The sequence below is a fragment of the Lissotriton vulgaris genome, chromosome 3_1, assembly GCF_964263255.1.
Source record: "Lissotriton vulgaris chromosome 3_1, aLisVul1.2, whole genome shotgun sequence".
NCBI lineage: Eukaryota > Metazoa > Chordata > Amphibia > Caudata > Salamandridae > Lissotriton > Lissotriton vulgaris.
The window spans coordinates 918,050,433-918,072,417 of record NC_141689.1 but is presented as its reverse complement, the minus strand read 5'-3'; the positions used below and the strand labels follow the sequence as shown (position 1 = coordinate 918,072,417).

Below are 21,985 nucleotides of genomic sequence, written 5' to 3'. Positions count from 1 at the left end.
CTAATCCAAATGTGGCTGAGGGCCTGATTCCGAGTTTGGTAATAAGGGAACAGACATGACTCAGCATCAGAAACCCCACCACCTATATGGTGGTCTGCCTTCCGTATACGAGGATGGTGGTCTGCAGAATGAAAGAACGTCGGAGCACCATCACCATTGCCAGCCATTCACCGACCGCCTCGACGGCGGCATGAGGAAAGCAGCTGCAAGAGGGAGGTACAGACAAGTTCACTGCCGTCGGAATTATGAGTTGGCATTCTGTCTAGCCGACTGCGGTGGGAAGACAGCCTGCTTTGAGTCAACGGAATTGAAGGAATTGGTGTGCATACTCACCCATTTCCTTTCCTTCCCTTCAGTCTCCCACGTGGATCCCTTCCTCCAGGGCCCCCTTCACAGCAGCATCTTGACCACAAGGAAAACGTAACTGTTGGCGCCGAAATCCATGTATGTCCATTTTGCAGTATATACCCATTGACTGGACATAGGCCCAGCAGTGACATTATAATATGGTGGGCGGAAGACCACAGCCAAGGCGGTCTTCTTAGGACCACTGCCACAGCGGTATGGTGGTAAGACCACCAAACTCGTAATCAGGCCCTAAGTTTGGAGTGGAAATAGTAGACGTCATTTCCTCTGGGTACAACACTTTACCTATGCTTGGAGTGGTAATAGTAAATTTAACCTTCCCAGAGTCCAATACTTTCCCCAGTGTGGCTATGTTTGAGTGGGATTAGGTTAATTGACAACCCACAAAGTCTGAAAACACATAATATGTCACCGGGTCTACACAACAAAAATGTGGTACTGGTAAAAGTATGTGAGTGAACTTACATCTAAATGATTGTAAGATTAGGTAGGCACCTTGTGAACCCTAACAGGGTACCCATCAGTCACCACTCGGAACCGCCCTTCATCATTTGGGATTCCTGTATTGCCATTTATTAGGAACAGCAAGGGTTGCACAGTGGAGGTGATGTTGAGCCTCTGATGAACCTAATGCTGTCCTATATGGTAAGAGTCTCACAGGCTATTCTTAAGCTGGAAAAAGAGGGTGACTGGGTATGCAGTGCATGTAGTGAGAGTGATAAGTGAAACTAAAATTGGGTGAGGGAGCAAAGAATACCTTTATTCCATGTTTTGCTCGCTCCTCCAATGTTAAAAAGCAGTGGGGTAAATTAAACAAATATTTACCCAGATGTATTGGTCAAAAAGCAGTGGGGTAAATTAAACAAATATTTACCCAGATGTATTGGTCAACATGTTTCTGCAAATATATGGACCACAGAGTCCGTTGCATTCATCAGGACCTTTTTTAAGCAAAAGCTACTGCAATAATGTGAAGTGATAAAAAGTGACTACAAATATTAATCTGCGACCTGAATAGAGATCACCTGGATCCTTTAGGTGTCGTCTGATTTCGCAGTCGTTGTATGTCACTGGTGAAAAAAACAAACATAACAAAGAATAGTAACCACATTGATTTGTAAGCAATTAGAATGTGTTCAGTACATTTATAACCACACAACATTTTTTTTGTCAAAAAAGCCTTTTTTTTAGCTTATTAATTTTCAATCACATCAAGACATCTAATGATCTTTCATGGCAGGGTACTTTATCTTACCATTGTAGACAAAGTAGGAGGCTGCGCCTCGCCTGGCAACGGCTCAGGATACGAGGGAAGCTCCGCTCTGAAAAGGGGAAAGGAAGCAAAGAACAAGGAATGTCACTGCTCCCTTTGTCTGAATGTAATGTATGTATCGGCAAAGCGACAAAAGCCAGAACCTAAGTACAACAAGTTTCGTGAATGAATGGCACCTAAACGCTGTGTCCGTATGCCTTCTATAGCACAGTGCCGTTTGTTTACATTGGGTGCAGTGGAGTTTCAAGTACTGCACACACGGAGCACCTTCGCGCCCTGCACCGACAGACTTCTAGCCGGCGAGTGAATGAATGGCACCTAAACGCTATGTCCGTATGCCTTCTATAACACAGCGCCGTTTGTTTACATTGGGTGCAGTGGAGTTTTGAGTGCTGCACACACGGAGCCCCATCGCGCCCTGCACCGACAGACTGCTAGCCTGCGAGTGAACACTCGTCATGTGCGTCTCTCTAAAAAGCGTATTCACAGTGCAATAGGCGGGCAAAGCTGTACGAGGCCAGCAGTTTAAGAAGTAAATGGATGCCGTTCGCTCGAGATGCTCACCTGTCCGTCGGTACCTCGCCGCCTTCCTCTGAGCCGATGGGGAGGTAACGAGGTACCGCGGACATTCTGGTTAAAAGCATTCCTGAGATTGGTCCAGTTGCGATCACATGGTATCGGCGGACCAATCCGAGCGCGTCTGTTGTCAGTGTCTAAATGAGACAGTGCGCGCGCCGTGATAGGCGGCGAAGAGTCACATGGACAGACTCTCAATCTATATCGAGTAGTTTCAGTGTTAGAGCCCTCGTTACTATGGGAACATTGGTTGTTTATCTTGATCATAAACAAAGGCTGCCGGTCTTAATTATCCAGGGAAACAGGGGGACAAAACCCTCGGCATTTATATCAAATAATTTCCCAGATATTTTATAAGATGTATTTGCATTGCAGAGGTTCTTCTGAGATGTCTAGCCCTGAGGTACCCTTGACTAACATCAATGAGTGGATATGTTCTTAAACCATTGTATGGCTGCAGTCACAGAGCTAACTAGAATATTAAGTGAAGTGTTGGGGTACTCAGTAAAAAATTGAGTGACTTACTGTGTGACAGTATTATCAGTGATTTTTAAGGCACTCTTCTTAAATAGACGGCTTGAGGCGTCTCTGATCAATGACTATATATGAATGTGTATAACTGTTGTCACCCAGTTATAGAGTGGACCAAGGGATCTCATCATTAAGTCCACTCCTATTTGTTCCCAGCTTAAACACCCACTTTTGTTCCTTGCGCATGAGAAAGGTGGTGTGGTCTGTTACATGTGGTGGGATATATGGCTGTTCAAGAACGGTCCATACAAATGCAGTAGGATCATGTTGTTTCTCTAGAAAGTGATTCGTCAGCTTAGTGGCTTGTCTTTTTCGACGAATCGTACTTTTATGTTCGGAGATTCGGATTTTTACTTTCCGAGTAGTCATTCCGACATATTTAAGACCACACGGACATGTGATCAGATAAATTAAGTTGTCACTATTGCAGTTTGTAAATCTTTCTTGTCTCCATGGTCTATTGGTGCCAATATCAACCTCCATCGATTTAGTTGTTTGGGGGCAGGCTTGGCATGTTCCACATGGATGGTGGCCTCTTACTGGTGGTAGATTCCAGATCGTTCCTAGAGCCCTAGGTGTGTTGTTCCGTGGTCTTGTGTGAACAATACGATCTCTCAAATTTGGACCTCTCTTAAAGGAAAACAGCGGTTTCTCAATGGTGTCTTTTCCTGAGTTGAGAATTGGCCAATGTTTTTTGATTATTTTCTGGAGGTCATTTGATAGGGTCCCAAACGTGGTGACGCATGTGAGTCTGTTCAGTGTAGTTCTTTCTACCGGTGGTTCAAGGAGGGCCATTCTATTGTTATTGCCAGCTCGTTTCATTGACCTTTTGACCAACTTAGGAGGGTATTTGCGGCTTACCAGTTGTTGTTGTAAGGCTCTGGAATGTGTCACATAGCCTTCTCTGGTTGAACAATACAACAACAACTGGTCTTAAATATGTCGGAATGACTACTCGGAAAGTAAAAATCCGAATCTCCGAACATAAAAGTACGATTCGTTGAAAAAGACAAGCCACTAAGCTGACGAATCACTTTCTAGAGAAACAACATGATCCTACTGCATTTGTATGGACCGTTCTTGAACAGCCATATATCCCACCACATGTAACAGACCACACCACCTTTCTCATGCGCAAGGAACAAAAGTGGGTGTTTAAGCTGGGAACAAATAGGAGTGGACTTAATGATGAGATCCCTTGGTCCACTCTATAACTGGGTGACAACAGTTATACACATTCATATATAGTCATTGATCAGAGACGCCTCAAGCCGTCTATTTAAGAAGAGTGCCTTAAAAATCACTGATAACACTGTCACACAGTAAGTCACTCAATTTTTTACTGAGTACCCCAACACTTCACTTAATATTCTAGTTAGCTCTGTGACTGCAGCCATACAATGGTTTAAGAACATATCCACTCATTGATGTTAGTCAAGGGTACCTCAGGGCTAGACATCTCAGAAGAACCTCTGCGATGCAAATACATCTTATAAAATATCTGGGAAATTATTTGATATAAATGCCGAGGGTTTGTCCCCTTGTTTCCCTGGATAATTAAGACCGGCAGCCTTTGTTTATGATCAAGATAAACAACCAATGTTACCATAGTAACGAGGGCTCTAACACTGAAACTACTCGATATAGATTGAGAGTCTGTCCATGTGACTCTTCGCCGCCTATCACGGCGCGCGCACTGTCTCATTTAGACACTGACAACAGACGCGCTCGGATTGGTCCGCCGATACCATGTGATCGCAACCGGACCAATCTCAGGAATGCTTTTAACCAGAATGTCCGCGGTACCTCGTTACCTCCCCATCGGCTCAGAGGAAGGCGGCGAGGTACCGACGGACAGGTGAGCATCTCAAGCGAACGGCATCCATTTACTTCTTAAACTACTGGCCTCGTACAGCTTTGCCCGCCTATTGCACTGTGAATACGCTTTTTAGAGAGACGCACATGACGAGTGTTCACTCGCAGGCTAGCAGTCTGTCGGTGCAGGGCGCGATGGGGCTCCGTGTGTGCAGCACTCAAAACTCCACTGCACCCAATGTAAACAAACGGCACTGTGTTATAGAAGGCATACGGACATAGCGTTTAGGTGCCATTCATTCACTCGCTGGCTAGAAGTCTGTCGGTGCAGGGCGCGAAGGTGCTCCGTGTGTGCAGTACTTGAAACTCCACTGCACCCACTGTAAACAAACGGCACTGTGCTATAGAAGGCATACGGACACAGCGTTTAGGTGCCATTCATTCACGAAACTTGTTGTACTTAGGTTCTGGCTTTTGTCGCTTTGCCGATACATACCCTACATTCAGACAAACAAAGGGAGCAGTGACATTCCTTGTTCTTTGCTTCCTTTCCCCTTTTCAGAGCGGTGCTTCCCTCGTATCCTGAGCCGTTGCCAGGCGAGGCGCAGCCTCCTACTTTGTCTACAATGGTAAGATAAAGTACCCTGCCATGAAAGATCATTAGATGTCTTCATGTGATTGAAAATTAATAAGCTAAAAAAAAGGCTTTTTTGACAAAAAAAATGTTGTGTGGTTATAAATGTACTGAACACATTCTAATTGCTTACAAATCAATGTGGTTACTATTCTTTGTTATGTTTGTTTTTTTCACCAGTGACATACAACGACTGCGAAATCAGACGACACCTAAAGGATCCAGGTGATCTCTATTCAGGTCGCAGATTAATATTTGCAGTCACTTTTTATCACTTCACATTATTGCAGTAGCTTTTGCTTAAAAAAGGTCCTGATGAATGCAACGGACTCTGTGGTCCATATATTTGCAGAAACATGTTGACCAATACATCTGGGTAAATATTTGTTTAATTTACCCCACTGCTTTTTGACCAATACATCTGGGTAAATATTTGTTTAATTTACCCCACTGCTTTTTAACATTGGAGGAGCGAGCAAAACATGGAATAAAGGTATTCTTTGCTCCCTCACCCAATTTTAGTTTCACTTATCACTCTCACTACATGCACTGCATACCCAGTCACCCTCTTTTTCCAGCTTAAGAATAGCCTGTGAGACTCTTACCATATAGGACAGCATTAGGTTCATCAGAGGCTCAACATCACCTCCACTGTGCAACCCTTGCTGTTCCTAATAAATGGCAATACAGGAATCCCAAATGATGAAGGGCGGTTCCGAGTGGTGACTGATGGGTACCCTGTTAGGGTTCACAAGGTGCCTACCTAATCTTACAATCATTTAGATGTAAGTTCACTCACATACTTTTACCAGTACCACATTTTTGTTGTGTAGACCCGGTGACATATTATGTGTTTTCAGTTTGTAAGGGAACATACCACTGCTAGGTCTTTAAACTCCCTATAGGCCCTCCCCCTACCCTATTTTGTTCAACCCACAAAGTCTAACACTTTCCCCAATGTGGCCAGGTGCCTGATTACGAGCCTGGCGGTCCACGTACTGCCAGACTTGCAGGGGCGCAGTGGGGGTGGTCTTCTGACTGCCTTATTACAACTAGGGCGGTCAGACTGCAATTGCACCACCACAACCGCCAGGGATCTGAGATCCCTGGCGGTGGCACAGTGGTCTTGAGGCCGCAATATGCTTGGCAGGACAGCAGAGATCCAGCAAACATATTACGGGTTTCCTCTCCACCGCGGTTTTCATGGCAGTTTCTCCTCCATGAAAACTGTGGCGGAGAGGAAACAAAGGCCCCCCTGTTGCCTCTGGGCCACAGGGTGCATGCAGGGGGCACATGTTGTGCTCCCCGTGTGCATGTACCGTGTGCATGCACCCCAGTTCATGCACAGCATGGACTGCACCGGAATTTTCTGTTTGTTATGTAGAAGGGTGTTATTTCGTTTTTTCATATTTTTTCAACAATATTTTTGTATCTCAATATTTCTGTAGTCAATATTCTGTCAGCAGCCTTTGAACATATATATTGGTGCTTCACCTTCCAATCACATCAGTCCAAAACACATTATCTAACTCCATATCTAGCACCATATTTTGTGGCGTATATAAATATTAGGTTAAGGATTTATTTTAGTAAAAAGTCAACAAACTTCAACTAACAGGAGTTACAAAGTGTTCCAAACAACAAGTACATTAGCTGAGGAGTAAAGGGCTTGCAGCCAACCTTACATCTACCCACAACCATGTCAGAGGAGAGGAGACATAAATAGATTAAGGGCTTGATTACGAGTTTTTCAGTCTTACCGCCATACCGCAGAGGCAGCCGTCTCCCGCCTGCCGTATTACGATGTCACCGCTGGTACACAAGTGTCCCATTGCTGGAGTCTGGACCTTATGTGCCCAGTTCAATCAATGGATAAATACTGCAAAACTGACTTACCTGATTTCAGCACCAACAGGGCCGTTTTCTTTGGGGCTCAGGCTGCTGCTGCTGTGAAGGGATGTCCTGGAGGAAGGGATCCACATGGGAGAGTGAAGGGAAGAAAAGGAATTGGAGGAGTGTGAACCCCAAATCCTTTGATTTCGCCAACTCAAAGAAGGCGGTCTTCCAGCGATGGTCAGTTTGATGGAAAGCCAGCTTGTAATTCGGACAGCAGTGAAGTCTGTACCACCCTCTGACAGCTGCTTTCCCCGCCGAGGTGGTCGGTGAATGGCTGGCTGTGGTGCTGGTGCACCGGCGTTCCTTTTTGCTGCAAACCGCAAACATCGTAATATGGATGACAGACCGCCGACTGTGTGCCGGGGTTTCCGACACAGTTTAAAAGCTGGTTCCCTTACCGCCAACCCCATAATCAGGCTCTAACTCCATTAAGTAAAATTTAAGGCAGAAGTGCTCGATGTAGAAGAGCAGATCTTACATGAAATATAGCCAGTTTGGATCATTGGATCAATAGAGATTTATTGTAGGTAAGGCACACTAGAACTGAGCTACAATAATTAAATCTTCACGGACAGGTGAAGTGTAATAGGCTGAACGTCGACGGTGGTGTAAGTAACAACACAGACTCTAGATGCAGCTTGTAACTAGGACGAGGGCACATGCACCAGTCACCTGACCAGTGACACGTGTGTAGGGACTGTGTGTATGAATGTGTGAGCGGCAGCCCTCTAGGATAGGGGGTTGTTCTGTGTGATTGTGAGCACCACATTCCTCAAAAAGAACGAAAGCTCAATAAATCGAAGTGGGAAAAACATAACAAAAACATAACAGAACACCATTGTAAGTCTATTAGAATTAGAGACAATCAGAAACAGTGAAGGAATCCAACCAAACAAGATTGGTGAAATAGGACCTCTTTTCTTGTGTTCATAGTTCATCCTGATGTTGAGTCAGGGCCAAACACTAATGCAAATGGGTCCAGGATCGTTTATGAAATGTACAGTAGCAAGGTGCTTGAAGAATCATTCCACTTTGTTGATGCCTCTTGAGAATTCTTGGCTATTGAAGAAAAGTTCAAACAATGCCTAAGAAAATTGCTGAAGTCAAGTTGCGCCAATTGCAATGCTTGCTTTCCATTGGCTGTGTTGCTTAACTCTCCGAAAGAGTACCTTTTGAGGGATAGAGTCACCTCAACAATAGGATGGTTCCTTTCCAATGATTGGCTCTAAGTCAAAACATAGACATGCTGTCAGAAGCTTGACTTTTCTCTGATGGCGGTTAGACCCCATGGTAGAGAAACTGAGACAGTGCTAGAGAGACACAGAGAACGAAAGGGTGTAGGCCTGTAGGGGTATTCTCTGCCTCATGGTATAAACTACATTATATTGTTGATAGCTACTTTTCTCGTAAACGTCATGGGTAAACAGTACAATACATAATGCAAAGTCATCTCATCATTTCCATGCGCCGAATGGGAAAAGAATCCGCAAACAGAACTGCCAAGATTATGCACAAAACCACTTATCCCCAACCAACAACACATTTCAGAATCTCCTCATGTACAATAATCAGCTCTGCCATGCGTTTTTGCAACAGATAGATCATATTTGGGTACTATCATTTCGAAACAGAATATTCTCAGTGGCATCCAGCATGTTACCTCGTTGTTTCTGCAAGGCATGTGCTGGTGTCCTCTTTGTATTCTGGATATATTTCATTTTTATCCATGCAAACCTTGCCAACAAGCGCCCGTTGTCCAAAGCGATCTGTGAAAAGTGTAGAAGAAAATCCAGATGATTTACTGCTTTGACTTGGATTCTCCTCTGCATAGTCACCAGTACACGTGGGTTTCAGAACATGAATGAAGTTCTTGTGCTCACAGTACCAGAGGGAGTCAGTGATGAAGAGGGGAGAGGATGTGGCTTAACAACTGGGGCGGTCAACCTCCAATCTGGAGAACCGGGTTCGAGTCGCAACAACGACACTCAACTTCCTGTGATTCTGGGCAAATCACTTAGGGGCATATTACCAAGCAATAGCGATAATTATTGCTATTGCTTGGTTAGAGACAAAAATTTACCGCTGAGCTGCGGCGATTTTTACCGCAAATAAACCTTGGTATTACCAAGGTTTATAGCAAATGCGATAAAAATCGCCGAAATGCATGAATATCGCTGAAAAGTCCGCGATATTCATTCATTACCGAGCTAATGCTCTTAGCCATGTTATCCACCTCCCATTGGATAACATGGCTAAGAACTGCTCAGGGCAGGTGTTAGCTTTCGGAGATATTCGCGCTTAGCGCGAATATCTCCAAAAGTTGGTAATAGGAGATAGCGATGTTAGCGACTGTTTTCAGTCGCTAACATCTTGGCACGCCCACTTTGCATGTCATTAGTGATAAATATCACTGACATGCAAAGTGGGGCCCAAGATGGTCGCTATCTCCTACTAGCTGTCACTAACTGGTGTTAGCGACAGCTAGGTAATAGGGAGATAATTTTATCTCCGCTTTCTTGGCTTTTAAAGCCAAAAAAGCGGAGATAAACCCCCTTGATAATATGCCCCTACATCTCCCTGTGCCTAACAATAATGAATGTGTCCTTGTGTAACGCAACTGGTGCTCATGTAGAGCGCTCTGATACCTTTGGGTCAAGGTCGCACTATATAAAACTCCCCCAAAAAATAAATATGTCCCCGCCTAAATGTCGCCTGTGAAAGATCCTGCATTTCTACTAGGGAGAATTCAGAGTGAGGTTTCATGTGTTAAGTCAGGATTGACTTAACACATGAGCTTTTTTACTAGTCATGCTGGCAAGTACAGTGAAAGTAGCACTTGTTTGGTTATTTGGCATGGTTACGAATTAAAGAAATTGTCCAAAGTACCCCATTTGTTTCACCAATGTGCATGACAAACTTCTCTTCCAGTATGATGCGAGGGATCATGAGATACATGTTATGATATATAATTTTTCTTGGGAAACCCCATACTTGGGGAAAAAAGGTCGCTTTCCGCTTGGCTCTGAACCCAGTCATCTATTGGGGAGCATAATGTCCATCTGCAAACAATTGATAGTTTCGACCTACATGTGCAAATCATGAGAACAACTGTAGTCTTCTTTGTAGCTCAGTTCCAAATACCACAGCAATTAAGACAGTTTTAACATAAACTGGGATGCTACAAAGTACCAAATTTCCGTGATCTCATTTTGTAACTTTTTTCCCGAGGTCACACACAATTGAGGCATTCTTGTCACCACTGGTTTTCAAGGTGAGTCTTCTAGGATCAGGTTCAAATGTGATGTTTTTAACCTGAAGTCAGAATTGCCCAGATGTTCCCTATGCAGCTAGGAACGTACCAAGATTAAGTTAGGCCAAGTAACAGTCACTCCTAATTATACTCACTTTAGAAGTACATGACACTGGTAAATGTTTTATAACATTTGACATACTTAAAGAATGGAAGTTATTTACATGGCATTGACAAATGTATGTATTATTATTATTATTATTATTAATCGGGTTTTGTAAAGCGCAAACAACCCGGAGGCCTCGTAGCGCTATGTATCATGCTTCCTTTTCTGAGAAATACGATTGCCGCTCTTATCCACCAGATTACAAGAAAGGCATCTATCTGCCTTTAGGGCCTCCCAAACACTTTTTAAGTGAAGAGGCATTTCTTATTTTTTTATCCTTGAACAGTCCATATGGAGACCCTTCTTTCTTAGATAAGGTATTGGCACACTCCTATTACTGCTTAGGATTGTCCCTGTGTATCACGGTGCGTCCCGCGCTCATGAAACATGTACCTCAGTTTCTAAAATCCTTCACTTACTATTCGAAATCTTCTATGGCTTTTCATTTTAGACCCGTACAGAGATTTTGATATCTAAGTTTATTTTAATTTGGGCATTTTTATCATCGTAATTTAGCAGGCATTCCATTACTGTAGCTTCCATGTGCTGCTGACAGAAGGGGGCACGGATATAAGTAGCCCTCACTAAGCACTAGAGGCAACAGAATGGAAGCCAGGAGAATTATTGAGCAGTTACAGTAATCTGCTACTAAATTAAAAATAAGGCCATGGGCTACAAGGAATTCAATTTTTGATTACAGGGCTGTTTTGCAAAACAGAAAGTTATCTGCATATTTAGTAGTTCTTTCTGCAGAGTATTTGAGCCAGAGCTCTTCGTCACTACTTCCTGTCGTGCAGTCACCTTCGATCTTTATGTAACTGCTGCCCTAGGGCACTAACAGTGTAGCCGATGGCGGTAATGTTAGCAGTTTTGTATATGATCTTTAAAATGCCCTTAGAAGCATAACTTGTTCTTTTGAGTCCACTCGTTTTATGTGTGTGGGGAACAAAATGGCAACCATAGAAACATGCATTTAGGAAGGTTTAGAGTATTTATATGTTCCTCATGGAGGCCTCAAGATAGGCCCAAGCTCACACTTCTCTTTGTCATTTTGTTTATCGTTCTGAGGCTGACTGGAATAATTCAAGGGAATGAATGTTAGTGTGCCCCTTTTGTAACCAGAAACTCCCTCCCCTACCCAATATCAGGAACTCAGTGCATGCACGTGCAATAGGTCCCACCTCTAGAGTACCTGCAACTATGCAGCCTCACATGTAAACCAAAAGTTGTCCATCTCACTGAAGAGAGTGGAACAGTGCAGTGGGCAGCTTCGATTGTAGGCAGCTGGCACAAAGTAGCATGACACAGCAAGCAGTTGTGCCACATTAAGTTTGGCATCCAATGCTTACAAGGTCAAAAACCCTTTATAGTAACATGTAACTTCTAGGGGTTCCTTAGCCAAGTACACGTCTACCTGCTGATAACCTTACAGTACATGAACTCGTTTCTTCAAGATACAATGTTGCAGTTGATATTATTTTCACACTCAGCAGGTGAAGATTTGATATCTCCATTTCTTCAATAGGAATCAATGTGAAAGACATTGGGCCATATGTATCAAGCCTTTTTCCCGTTTGCAGACGGGTAAATACTCGGAATCAGGTCGTTTGCGAATTGAAAAAAGACTTTTAAGATGTATCATCCCAAAAGGCCATCGCAAAATAGAGAATTGCTAAATTTGCGATTCTCTATTTTGAAAATGCAATTCAGGAATTGCAAATTGCCACCAACTTCAAGTTGGTGGTAATTAGCGATTTTCTTTAAATAAGCATTTTTTTAAGTGCCATATGTTGTACATACATGCCCTAAGGGCATGCATGTGTGCAAAATGTGCACACATGCATATTTCAGGGGTGCAACAGGGTGTCCTTTTGGCAATCTTGAAATTGCATTCTCAATTTGCGATTCTTTAATTGGTAATCGCAAATTGAGAATGTCTTCCTATTCATTCCTATGGGCCCCCTAGCCCATAGGAATGGATGGGAAGGCATTCCTTATTTGCGAATCTCAATTTGCATATAAGGAATATGTAGGATTCGTAACATTTTTAGCAAATCCTACATACATTGCATTTTGCGATTCTCTAATTTCGATTTGCTAAAAAATCGTAATTTGAGAATCGCAAAACTCATTTTTTATACATATGGCCCATTGTTTCCTTATCTTTGTGTTAGACAGTTTGGAATAAAGTTCTTTATATATTAACATTTTTATGATTATTGTTGAAACATCATTATTTGATGCATTTCTCGCCAGTGCTCTACCTAATCCAGTTACCTAAAAGTCCTGCCATTTACTTTAATTTTCCCGTCTATGGAGAGAACTGGAGCTTTTGGGAGTGAGGGTTCTGGCTACTGATTTGCTAATGACTGGCATGAGCCTGATACTACACTTAAAACGTAAGGTCTCCGGCCCTAGCTCCCTAAGATGCCTTGTCTTGGCTGATTGAGTTTCTGGGTTTTTTTTCTAGTGGCTTTGGAAATAAAAAAAACGTCTTCTGGATCTGAGTTAGCTCTCGAACATCTGCCAGCAATAACTGCATTGAATCCTTTGTACTTTTCAGAAACTTGTAGTTTGTGAAACGCCCCTCTATCAGGAAGGAACATGATCAAATCCTTCACAGATCTTTGGGAAAGGTATGAACAATTTTATGGACAGAACACCCAGATTGATCCTGCTGACTGAGAAGTGGGATTAGAAGCTTATTTTGCCTTTCCACTCATGGAAATTGTGATATTTTCTTTTATGATTTCCCATTGTCCATTGCCAGTTGACTCCAAGTAGCATACAAAAGACTTTCAAATCCACACACAACTGATTGTCTGGTCCAAGTACATCAGAACTGTTGGGATACTAGTGAAAGTCCTCAAAGGATGGGAGATGGGTTGGATTTACCTTCTCATCTGTCACCTGGGTGGTTGTCCAGACAAAAGTACCTTTAACCCCTTCGCTGCTCATGACGAGCTCAGCTCGTCATGCAGTACACTGGTCGTGTGCTCATGACGAGCTGAGCTCGTCATGAACAATGGGATTTGAAAAATTTCAGCATCCAAGTAGAATTACCTCAGCATTGATGTGGTTCAACAATTTTCAAGTTAGACATTTGGCACCAAAAACTAAGGACCAGATTTATCAGGGGCTTGCATAGCTCAAGCTGACACAAGGCAATGCAAGCCTGCAATCCAATCGGCTGACTATCAAGGCCTGTTTGGAGAGTTTCCCTTGTGTAGGGAGGTAGCCAATAAAATGCCTGTCTGAGCATTCGCACGGTTCTGAAACAGGATCCGCATGGGGACTCACCCTGCTCTTTCATCAAGAGGTTATCATCTATCAGAATGCCTAGGATTTTAACAACCTTTTTCGGTTATAGGAAGCTCCCAGTTAAGGCAGCCACCAATCATCTGTCCATCCAGAAAAGCCATTGACTAGCAGAAAAATCAATGTTTTTCCACTGTTTAGCGGCAGGCAGTTTTGAGACATCCGGGAGGCAATTTTACCCATGCATTCTCCAAATTTAGTATTTGCGAATTGGGGGTTAGGACTAATTGATATGTAGTACAGCTGTGTGTCATCTGCAAATGAGATGATCTCCAGCCTGCAGAATCTTACAACTCTGGCCAAGTGGGGGATGCGTATATTAAAAAGTGTGGGGCTCAAGGATGCACCCTGAGGTACCCCCATGTCTACCGACATCACAGGTGATTTAAATAGCCCTAAATTTACCATTTATGTACAACAGTTATGGAAGCTATGTAGCCACCCCAATGTTTTGCCAGTGACACCAATCTGAGATACTCTCTGGACCATGATCTAGTGTGAGGTGGTGTCAAAGGTGGTGGACAGATCAAGTGGTACTAGCATGGCTGGGTAGCCATCATCAAGGGAGAGTCTAATGTAATCTAAGACCACTATTAGAGCATATTCTGTACAATAAGATGCTCTGAAGCCGGACTGGGCAATATCTAAGATGATATTTGAGTCTAAACAGCTCGTTAGTTGTTGATTCACTAGACATTCCAGATTTTCGATGAGATAGGGAAGAAGCGAAATGGGCCTGTATTTAGTGGGCTTTAGAGGATCTGCAATAGAGTTTTTGAGTACTGGCATCACCTGTCCAGTTATCCAGGCCTGAGGTACAGTCAAAGAAAGACGGAACAATTCTGCAATATCTGGAAGCAAGGTGTTAGCTAGGGACATCGTTATATGAGGAGGAGCAAGGTTTGAAAGAGATCCTGATTTATTTCTGCTCATAGTTTTCAGCACAAGTTCTGAGGTGATGGGTTCAAAGTATTCCAGGGCACATGGGAGGTGAGGGGTTGGGGTAATGACAGCGGGGGATCGGCAGAGAGAGGAAGGGGAGGACAGAGGGTAAGATTCTTGTATATAGCAGGGATTCTTTCTTCAAAGTGGTCTGCTAGTGTACTGCAGAGCTCCTGGGAGGCCTGTACTGGTGAGGTGCAGGCAGTGGGCTTCATTATCTCATTCAGAACTTTGAATAGTTCTTTAGAAGAGTTGCCTGCGTTGTCCATTCTGTTAATGAGGTGTAGTTTCCTTGCAGCTCTGAGTTTCTTTTGGTAGGAATTGAAGGCTGATTTGTAGGAGGTTCGATCATGGAGAGAATTTGAGATGTGCCATCTTCTTTCCAATTTCCTGCAGGTGGCTTTGCCCCTCAGCACCCCAATGACTCGAAAAATGGAGTCGCTCTGTAACAGAGCCAGCTCCCCCAATGCTCCTTGATTTCCCAGAGATGGACGGGATAAGCGCTTGGAACAGGTTACTGGTTGGACTCTTGGTGGCTGTCTAAAATGAATTGGGGCTTCCCTGTTACCTTTGGCTGTCCCCCAGTTCTCACATGTAGTCATCCCAACAGCCTTTGTCGCTGTTCTTGAGGATAATCCACATGAGCTGAGACCCCTGATAAGGGCCACAAGTGAGTCCAACCTATTGAGGACTTCATCAATAAAAACTGATACTTTACTTTCCAAGTTTACCAGTTTATTAGTCAGTTCCAATGCTGGATGTGGGTTTTCTACTACAGACAAAGCGGTCCCCTCCTGCACTAGATGGGTGTCCTGGGCAGATTTACCTTTCCTGCGTTGAGGGTGTTTTTTTTTTGCCGGGGTGAAAAGTAATGTCAGTCTGATGCTGTTAGACCGCCAGACCCCGTATATGAGGGTGATATTTCTTCATAACCACCCGCTACACATGAGTTTTTTTCCCTTTTGGCTAGGCAATCGTGCGGGGATCTGAGCTTGTGAATTGTCAGACTGGCGGAGGTTGCCTCATTACTAGGGCCATTCCTAGATGCAGGATTCAAGACAGAACTTAACCGTTCCTCAACTGTGCTGATTTCCTGCTCTATTGCCCCCCATAGCATTGGTAAAATAGGACACTATACACCTGGTAAAAGGTTAGCCTTTATGGATGTAGACTTTCTCCAGGCCATAATAGCAATGCTGATGGTAATTACAGAAATCAGTGAAATCAATAAATTTTGCAAAAGTTCAAACCTGGATGGAATAAGATCTCATCCTCCCCCAGTTTCTGACGGGTGCAGACAGGCCTGGTCTTGGCCCAGTAGACTTCCTACGCCCCTGTGTCCTGTCGTGCTTAAGAGCGCTTGAGTGTTGCTGACCCCCTCCTCCTGGGCTCATACAGGGTCCTGGGAGATGGTCCCTCAGTAATGGCAGTAAGAAGAGCAGCAAGTGGCAAAGCAAAGTCAAATGCAGTTGTTCCATCTTCGTCTATAGAGCCCATGGTAGCCTGCTTCGTTGTCAGCCAACTGCAGGACAACACACAGCACCAAATATCAGGCAATGTCAATTTTGGTCAAAAGGTGATGCACACCCCGAGGGTGAACCTCTTCTCCTGCTTTGTTGGTTATAGTGTCGTCTTTGATCAAGTGGATCAGAGGCAGCTGTGGACAAAGCTGACAATACTTCTTTGCCTTAAGCCTGCTATAGGGAAGACCGTTAACTCTGTGGAGGAACGTGAATGTAGGTTAAGCTTAGACAGGGACCCTACATCTCATTGTAATACGGCACTGAAGCAGGGCTAAATATGGGCACGTGAACTTGTGTCCTCTACACAGCAGATCGTTGGTGTGGCATTAGCCCTGTACTATGCTGATGATGTAGTCATTTTGACCAGGCCCGTATTGGCGTGATTAGTATTCTGCATAAGTTAGACAGGTACAACAAAGAGAACTATCAGCCTGATTCATGAAAACCGGAATCTGCGATTTTCAAATTGCGATTAACTGCGAATCGCAATTTAGAAATCGCAGATCGGTATTCATGAATTTTTGCGAGAAAAAAATGCGATTCGCACACGGCCGCAAAAAGCGTTTGCGATTATCGAAAAATCGCAGAATAATCGCTATTTTCGGCAACATCCGTGTAGGATTTGCGATATCGCAAATAGCGATATCGCTAATTGCGAGATCGCAATATGCGAGATCGCAAAATCGCGAGAACGGGAAGTCGCATTTCGAGCACAGTGATGACATCACAACCAGGAAGCAGCCAGTTCCCACCCCCATTCACCACAGTGAGGCAGACCTCGAGGCAGCAACTGAGTCAGCTCCTGCAAGGACACCTGCAAACTTGGAATACCACACCCAATCTCACTGCAGCAATGGCAGAGGAGGCTGTACCTGGGCCCAGCAACACCGGGCGCAAGAGAAAACTGAAGTTCTCCGAACAGGAGTTGGAGCACCTCATCGAAGGGGTGGTGGAGAACCACTCTAAACTGTTTGGGAGAGAGTCAAGGAGGGTGCCTGAGCAGGAGAAGCGGAGAATCTGGGTCGGGATAGCGGCCACAGTGAACTCCGTGGGCGTGGCAGACAGGTCACTTGAAGAACTAAAGAAGAGGTAGTACGACCTCCGAGGTCGTGCCAAGGAGAAGGTTGCTGAGAGGCTGGGAGAGTCCCTGGCCACTGGAGGGGGAGGACCTACAGTCCCTCCAAACACCCCCATGGAGGAGCGCGTCGAGGACACGTTGGAGCCCGAGTCGTGCATTGGAGTCACCAGATTGGACTCATCCCGCCCCACCCAAGAGAGCCAAGGTAAGTGGCATGCGACTGCGACCCTGTCCCCTATGAATGGCCATGACCCTATAGCCTCCCATAATTCCAAAGTCATGCCATCGGTGCACATTAGGTAATGCCCTAAAGCATTGTGGGACATGTAGTGTGGGCACAATGTACAAGTACCCCAATGCAGCCAGACAGGTTCCAAAGTACGCAATGCCACAGCCAGTCAGGGAATGTCATCCAGCATGCATGTAGCAACTGCACGTGTGACAGATACATGCAACTAATGAACGTCCACTTCCCCTTACAGGTGGCGCAGACAGCAGCGACAGTGACAGGTTGCTCATCGATGAGCAACCACTGGATGCCGAGGAGGTGTCGTTACCAACACAGCCTGCACCAACAGGCGCAGCACCTACCCCTGCAGCCAGGCCAACAACATCTGTGCCTCCACCGTCTGGCGCAGCACCTACCCCTGCAGCCAGGCCCACAACATCTGTGCCTCCCCCGTCTGGCGCACCATCTACCCCTGCATCCAGGCCCACAACATCTGTGCCTCCACCGTCTGGCGCACCATCTACGCCTAGCTCAACTCCACCAGCAGCTGGAGCATCCACATCTGGTCCAGCGACAGCGGTGACACAGCGGCCACCCACTGTGGCCAGCCAGCAGAGCAGGCGTGGCAGGGCTCGCCTGCAGAACAATGCACCCAGCGCCAGGAGGGGGATGGAAGTGCGCTTGCCGAGCATGAGTATAGAGCGTAGAATGCTACGCATTCACCAACTGCAGGCACGCCGGCAAGGGGCCATACAGATGCAGCTGTATAATATTGGCCGCAATGTGGCAGGTGTGGGGGAGAGGATGGACCGCATGACGGCAGTCATGGAGGCCAACACAGCTGCTCTGATATCCCAGCGCAACATCGCCCGCCGCCGCCACCTGCAGCTAAAGACGCGGCTGTCCGCTTACACTCGATCGAACTACTTGATCGGGAATGCCACGTCGCAGCTATTGCGACGGTCCCTGGCGCAGCAGCAGCAGCTAATTCAATGCTGCGAGGATGTGGCCAGAGTATTAGAGCACCTCACCACTGCCGTTATGGCACTTCATCCCGCTCTACCTGGCAATGTCGGGGGGGACAATGCCAGCGAGGGCACCTCAAGTGTGAGCAGCCAGTCTGCCTCACAGGTAGCGGTGTTAAGACGTAGCACCAGGCCCACTGCAGGGTCACGTGCGGTGGCAGAGGAGGAGCCGGAGAGGCGCTTGGGTGCTTTGCGCCAGAGGCGCACCTGACTAACATGTACTTTTACAGTCACAGGCTGACACTATAAGCCTGCCCTGTGTTTTAGACGCAGCAGTATGGGGCAATACTGATTGCATAGGAAGGATGTCAACTTGCACTATTATTGTGAATCAAACAATAATATTTATTATAGCATCACACATTGGCGTTCTGTCATTATTTCAATTTGCATGGAATTGTGATTTATTGGGTGAGGGTGCACTAGAAACTGTTCATTGTGATGTGGTTGCGGCGTCTGTGGCCTTCAGCTGGGTTCTCCCCGCGTGCATGGCACACATGTGCAGGTGGCCGGTCGTCCCCTTCCGATTCACTGCCAGAGATGTCTACAGGTATCCGGCGCTTGGTAGCAATGTTGTGTAGTATTGCACACACAGCCACAATGCGGCAGCACACATCAGGACTGTAGTACATGGCCCCACCTGTCTTGTGAAGTATGCAGAATCTGCTCTTCAGTAGCCCAAAAGTCCTCTCAATGCAATTCCTTGAGCGTATGTGTGATACGTTGTAACGCCGTTGCTGTGGTGTAGCAGGGTTGAGGTATGGGGTGAGGAGGTATTCACGCAGGGCATAGCCACTGTCACCTGAATGAGAGAAGCAGAGGGTGAGTGCCTGTGCAGTCCAGCTACTTCATCGCAGTGTGACATTGTGGGCCAAGTGTACTTACCAAGTAGGTGTCCTTCCCCGAAATCTCCCCTGGCCAGTCGTGTGTGGAGGCCGCTGTGCCGGAATATGAATGAGTCATGTGTACTCCCCGGGTACTGTGCCACTATGTCCGTGATGTATGTCTTAGCATTGCAGACCATCTGGATTTTGAGGGAGTGGTAGGACTTGCGATTGCGGTACATGTACTCCGTTGCAGCTGGTGGGCAGATGTCGATGTGGGTACAGTCAATGCATCCTATCACGTGTGGGAAATGGGCGACATTGTAGAATTGATGCTTGGTCTCATCCAAATCCTGTTGGCTTGTTGGAAATTTGATGTGGTGGTGTAGCTGGGTCAGCATTGCGTCAAGGAAACTCCCTAGGCAGCGGGACATGGTGGGCTGGGATATCCCCCCCAGCAGCCTCAACTATCCCCTGGAAGCTCCCGGAGGCCAGGAGGTGCAGGCTACACAATACCTGGACATGTGTTGGCACGGCATTAGTCAGCCTTGTTGGGTGCTGCATCAGGGGGTCAAGGTCCTGAATTAGCTTGATGATCATTGCCCCATTCAGGCGGTACTTTGCGTATATTTGCTCTCTGGTTTGGCCCAGCAGGGTGACCCGCTGGCGGAATATCCTGGCCTGGATTCTGTGTCTCCTCCGTGCTGCTCGCTGTAGCCTTCGCCGCCTGACCACAATGTACATTCCTGGCATTGTGACACTCCTTATGCTGCTGCTGCTTCTCCTTAAGTGTGTTTGGTCAGGCCAGCACCAGTTGCTGATTGGCCAACAGTTTTTCAATTTTTTTTTTTACTATGGGTTTGATGGTTACCACCTGCTTTGGGTTGTCCTTAAATTGCGCCTCGCAAACTGCGATTTTGCGGTTTTTTGCTAATTGCGATTTTTCATGAATCCCGATTGCGAGGATATTGCGATTTCGCTATTTTTTTCGCAGAATCCGTGATTTCTCGCTATTCCGATTCGCAAATGGTCTACTGCCGGGATTCTGCGAATCTTTTCGCGATTTCGCAATTCTGTGTTAGCGAATTCGCTATTTTCGTGGTGAATACCGGTTAGGGAAATTGTGCTCCTGATAGCATTTTCGCAGCTATTGCGAGCGCAATTTAGCTTCATGAATCAGGCTGTATGCTTTTTGGCACAGGACAAAAAATGGAAAATAAATGGTATCCGGGGAGCATGGATTGATAACCTGGGCTCTCCTGGATCCTATTTAACGGAGTTAAAAAAAAATCTGCTGCTGCCAGGGGGGAGGAAGGGTAGGGGGAGCGGTGTGTAGAGAAGGAAGTATTTATTTTTTGATTGTCGTTCTTGTTTTATTGTTTTTCATGATTAAGATCATTATTCAATCCAAAATGCACTGTTTCATAAATGTACTTCGGCTCACGTGCAGCGAGGGCGAAGAATTAACTCATTGTAACAAAAACAACTGTCGAGATGTAAATGTACGTGCAAGACGAATGTCATTGCGAATGTCATTGATGCAGTGTTTAATGAAAACAAGTTACAAAAAACAAGAAAAAAATTGCTACTTAATTTTTGTCTCTAGCCGATTGTATAGAAAGCTGGATAGCTCCTCTGCTGGTCCAATTTTGGATATATTTTAAGTAAAATGAATGCCTGCACTCTGTTATGGGCAATTTTCCTACTTGGATTAGATTTGGAGGCCTCTAGATCTATTACACTGGATTTAATATAGCCCCTACAACCCTACAACTAAAGTGCATGTAAGATCGGAATTGGATTTGATGAGGCAAACACTTGAAGTAAATGTGTCCATGAAGAGTCTTTGAAAAACATGTGATTTATTCCGAGGGCAAAGTATGACTTAACTTATAATGAGAATTCACACAGCCTGTTAAAAAGCAGATTAAACTTGATACCGAAAGTCAGGGATTGAACCCACTTTGAGTTAAAGAAACACAGACAATATGTAACTGATTCCTATTTCACCACTGGCAAACAGTATTATAGGTGTGCGGCACTTAAAAAAAGTATTAGGCATAAAGTAATTAGACATCATTTTTGCGGCCCATTGGGGAATTTAGAGGAAAATGGTCATCATTTGGAAATAATATTGCCTGATAGATCTGAATCAACGCAACACCTGCTAATATGCTCTTGCTTGCTTCCAGCTGACAAGCTTAGGCTTTTGCTGCACCAGAAATTGTGTTACAAGAACATGCAAAGATACTGTCAGACTTAGCTTATGTTGTGACTTGTGAGATCCTTCAAGTCCTATGTGAAAATACAAAATGTATGGATGCAACCTGCGAGAAATTGTCTGAATCGCCTCCTACTTAGATTTTGTTATATTTGATGTTAGAAGTGTGTCTTTTGATACATTAATTAATGACGACTGTTTGCTGCTAATCTTGCACAGTTTTATACTAATTAAAATTGCAAACCTTTTTCAAATTTATACTTACAGGATGACGGTTGTATCAATATATTATTTGAGGATGCTCACTTACCCGAACCC

General features: G+C 45.0%; 1 protein-coding gene across 2 annotated transcripts in view; it reads right to left on the bottom strand.

Moving 5' to 3' along the window:
- The window catches only part of GDA (guanine deaminase), a 763,322-nt gene that overhangs the window by 322,362 nt on the left and 418,975 nt on the right, over positions 1 to 21,985 (bottom strand). For both annotated transcript variants that reach the window (XM_086961261.1, XM_086961262.1), the window contains one exon: positions 8,752 to 8,857. In XM_086961261.1, the coding sequence (XP_086817387.1) occupies positions 8,752 to 8,857 (106 nt within the window). The remainder of the gene's footprint in view (positions 1 to 8,751; positions 8,858 to 21,985) is intronic.